The sequence below is a fragment of the Nematolebias whitei genome, chromosome 2 (assembly GCF_014905685.2).
Source record: "Nematolebias whitei isolate Nwh7 chromosome 2, NemWhi1, whole genome shotgun sequence".
Classification (NCBI taxonomy): domain Eukaryota; kingdom Metazoa; phylum Chordata; class Actinopteri; order Cyprinodontiformes; family Rivulidae; genus Nematolebias; species Nematolebias whitei.
Genome location: NC_056499.1, coordinates 41,410,709 through 41,413,829, shown reverse-complemented (window position 1 = coordinate 41,413,829; position 3,121 = coordinate 41,410,709). Strand labels below are relative to the sequence as shown.

Sequence of the window (3,121 nt, the reverse complement as noted above, 5' to 3'; positions counted from 1 at the left end):
CCCCACCAATTTGAATAGACAAATAACACTCTAACTCTCGGCTAAGTACACTGTTTTCATCCAGTTAGATGTTGTGCTATGTGACGGAAAACACATTTAAATGGCATATTTTTCACTGTTGGAAAAAAACAATGCTTGAAAAAATATATTTTCTTCAAAAAACACAGGTCTGTACTGCACATTAGAGCTACTGAAGTGTCCAAAGGTCACAATAGCAATGATTGTAACATTTTATGTGCTCATACCATTTTGTGCTGTAAAAACTATTAAACATTGGATTGAGACAGTATCAGCAAATGATGAATCATTTAAATGACTAGGAACAATATAAAGGACACAACGTCTTGAATTGAAGGCCCCATGTTCAAAGCACAACTTCTCAAGAACTAATAATTTGAATGGAGAACTTTCAGTTGATCAACTTTGGGTTATTTATCAATTTTTTTATTAGTCCCATTTTCTTGCCTACAAACTGTCGTGAAACATTGAAACACTTGTTTTTCATTGACTGACCACAAGAATAGATAATTGTTACAGGGAAAAAAAAAATAGAACAATTAAGCAAGAAAGTATTTTCTCAAGGAAAAAAAAAAATCTTATTAATAGTAATCCTTCATCTTGTACGGTAATGTGCTTTATTCATATTCAACCGGTATTACGTTTCATACACTAATCTGGTTGTTGAGTGCATGTTAACATACTGTACAATACATACACATATAGATTTCTGAACCAGTGTTAAACATTTGCTTTGAAATATTCAGTCCCTGGAGTAAAAAAAATTGTCAAGGGTATAGTTTAAAAATGCACTTGCTGCTGTGCTATCACTCAAAAACTGATTACACGGTTTTAGACATTGCAGTTTGTAATTTTACATACGCTCCTTTTGGGGTTCACATGATTTTCATGTTGAATTGTACAGGTGCTTCAGTTGGGCTGGCCTCCTCTGTTTCTTCTTTACGTGGCACATATTCAACCTCAATACTTGTCTTGGTATTGTCTTTCCCTCTACTCCAGAGGAATAATATTACAAGACAAAAGAGAACCACTCCAAGAAAAGAGATAAATCCCATGGTGGTTGCAACAACAAGTGTTTTTACATCAAACGGAAATGGAACGGTTGCCCGAGTCACATTTGCACCATCATCACTTGGCTGGTTGGAAATGAAAGCAAATGTCTTGTTTGGCTGATGGGGCCAATTGGGAGAGTAGCTATGCACAAAAAGGTGAGCAGATTTAGTGTCATTGCCTGCTGCATTACTGGCAATGCACACATAGGTTCCATTGTCTTGGATTTGGGCATAGCGCACTTCCAGAGTACCATCAGCAGACACAGAAAGTCTTGACCCCATAGTCTTTGTAGTTATGTATTCCTTCTTCGGGGAAAACCACATTATCACTGGAGCTGGATTACCTTCTGCCTGGCAGGAAAAGTAAACTGTAGTTCCTTCATCTACATGGCTTTCTTGTACCTTGTAATCCACAATCTTTGATTTCTGGCAGGTGAAGTAGTCAGGAGGGAGTATGTCTGGAAAATCTTTGAACTCTTTTCCTAGTACATCCTCAGGCGAAGCACAAACAGGCTGTTGTTTGTTAAAATTGAGCCTCCATCGCCGACGGAAGACCCACAGTAAACGGCAGTCACAGGCCAAGGGGTTGTCGAACAATGCCAGTGTCTCCAGATTTCCCACTGAGTGAAAGACCGATTCCTCAAGAGTGCTCAAGCTATTGCTTGACACATTAAGAACACGAAGATGGTTGAGCCCTCTGAAAGAGTAATGCTCAATGGACACCAATCTCCCACCAGCTAAATGAAAAGCCTGAAGCTTTTGTAGATTGAATAACTGGTTACCTTCCACAGTATGAATAGGGTTGAAGGATAGATTTAAAAAACGAAGATATCTGAGGTGACTGATAGCTTCGTAGGGGATGACAGTAAGATTACAGTTTGTGATGGACAATGATGTGAGGTTGAGTCCAAACAAGCATTTAGGTGTCACAGTTTCAAGGGCAGACATATGAGAAATTTCCAGTGCTCTTAGTCTATACAACCTTTTAAATGAGTAATCCCTTATGACAGTGACATTCAGATAGTGTAATCGAAGTGACAACAGGTTATGAAGATGGCTAAGGGCATCAGTGGGAACTGAAGCTAGTTTGTATCCCTCTATATTGAGGCTTTCAAGGTTGCTGAGACCATGAAATGATCTAGGTGAAATGAAAACGAGGTCATTGTCACCAACTTCTAAAGCTCTCAGATTGTACAACTCTTGGAACATATAATCAAGTAAAATGACAATTTTGTTCTCACTTATATCCAGCTGTGTGAGGTTGGTTAGGCCTGTAAAGACACCTAGTTGGATAAGCTTCAACTGGTTGTTGCGCAACCCTAGAGTTCGAAGGTTCATCAAATTGCCAAAAGCTCCAGGCTCAATGGATGAAATAGTGTTTTCGTTTAGTTGCAGCTCCTCAAGTTGAGGGTAATTAATGAACTCTTCAGGCCCCAGAGTCTTCAAACGATTTTTGCTGAGGTCTAACAGTTTTGTCTCAGTGGGGATGCCCTCAGGAAGAGCTGCCAGTCTTCGTCGGTGGCACACAACTGAACGCTCCTGGGCATTGCAATCACATTTTGAAGGGCAGCCAGTGGTGGAGCCTGAAAGGACGGTGCCCAGCATCAGGATCAGAATGGGCTGCCAACATACCACCAAGTATCTATGCCCTCCTGCCTCCCCCGCCACCATCCTACTGCTTACCTGTGGAGAAAGAAAAGTACATAATTTTGACCTTTCATGAATTGACAGAAAATAACATTTGTGTAGATAAATGAGAAAAAAACATTTAATGAACATTTTATATAAATGTCTTTTCAAAAGAATAAATGAGCACATAAGTGAGTGTGAAAATCACATTTTTATTTTATCTGTACACCTTTTCAAAGATGCATGCATAACTCTCCCACATCCGGCATAAAATGTCATTCCAGAAAATTTCTTCACAAATAATGGAATCCACTAATCAATAAAAGGATTTGGTCACACAATGAAACCATCCTGATTTAAGGCTGACTGCCGAGTGCGTTAAATACAATTACCATCAATTCTACTGATGCAAACTGCTTGTA

General features: G+C 39.3%; 1 protein-coding gene across 1 annotated transcript; it reads right to left on the bottom strand.

The window, feature by feature from the left end:
* Positions 1-775: 775 nt before the first annotated feature.
* Positions 776-2,838, bottom strand: lingo1b (leucine rich repeat and Ig domain containing 1b). Its single transcript, XM_037697687.1, has one exon. It carries the CDS (start codon positions 2,739-2,741, stop codon positions 894-896), a length of 1,848 nt encoding a protein of 615 aa, XP_037553615.1. The 5' UTR covers positions 2,742-2,838; the 3' UTR covers positions 776-893.
* Between the last annotated feature and the right edge of the window lie 283 nt (positions 2,839-3,121).

Coding starts and splice junctions, on each gene's coding strand:
- lingo1b (XM_037697687.1), bottom strand. CDS start 2,741: ATGGTGGCGGGGGAGGCAGGAGGGCATAGATACTTGGTGGTATGTTGG.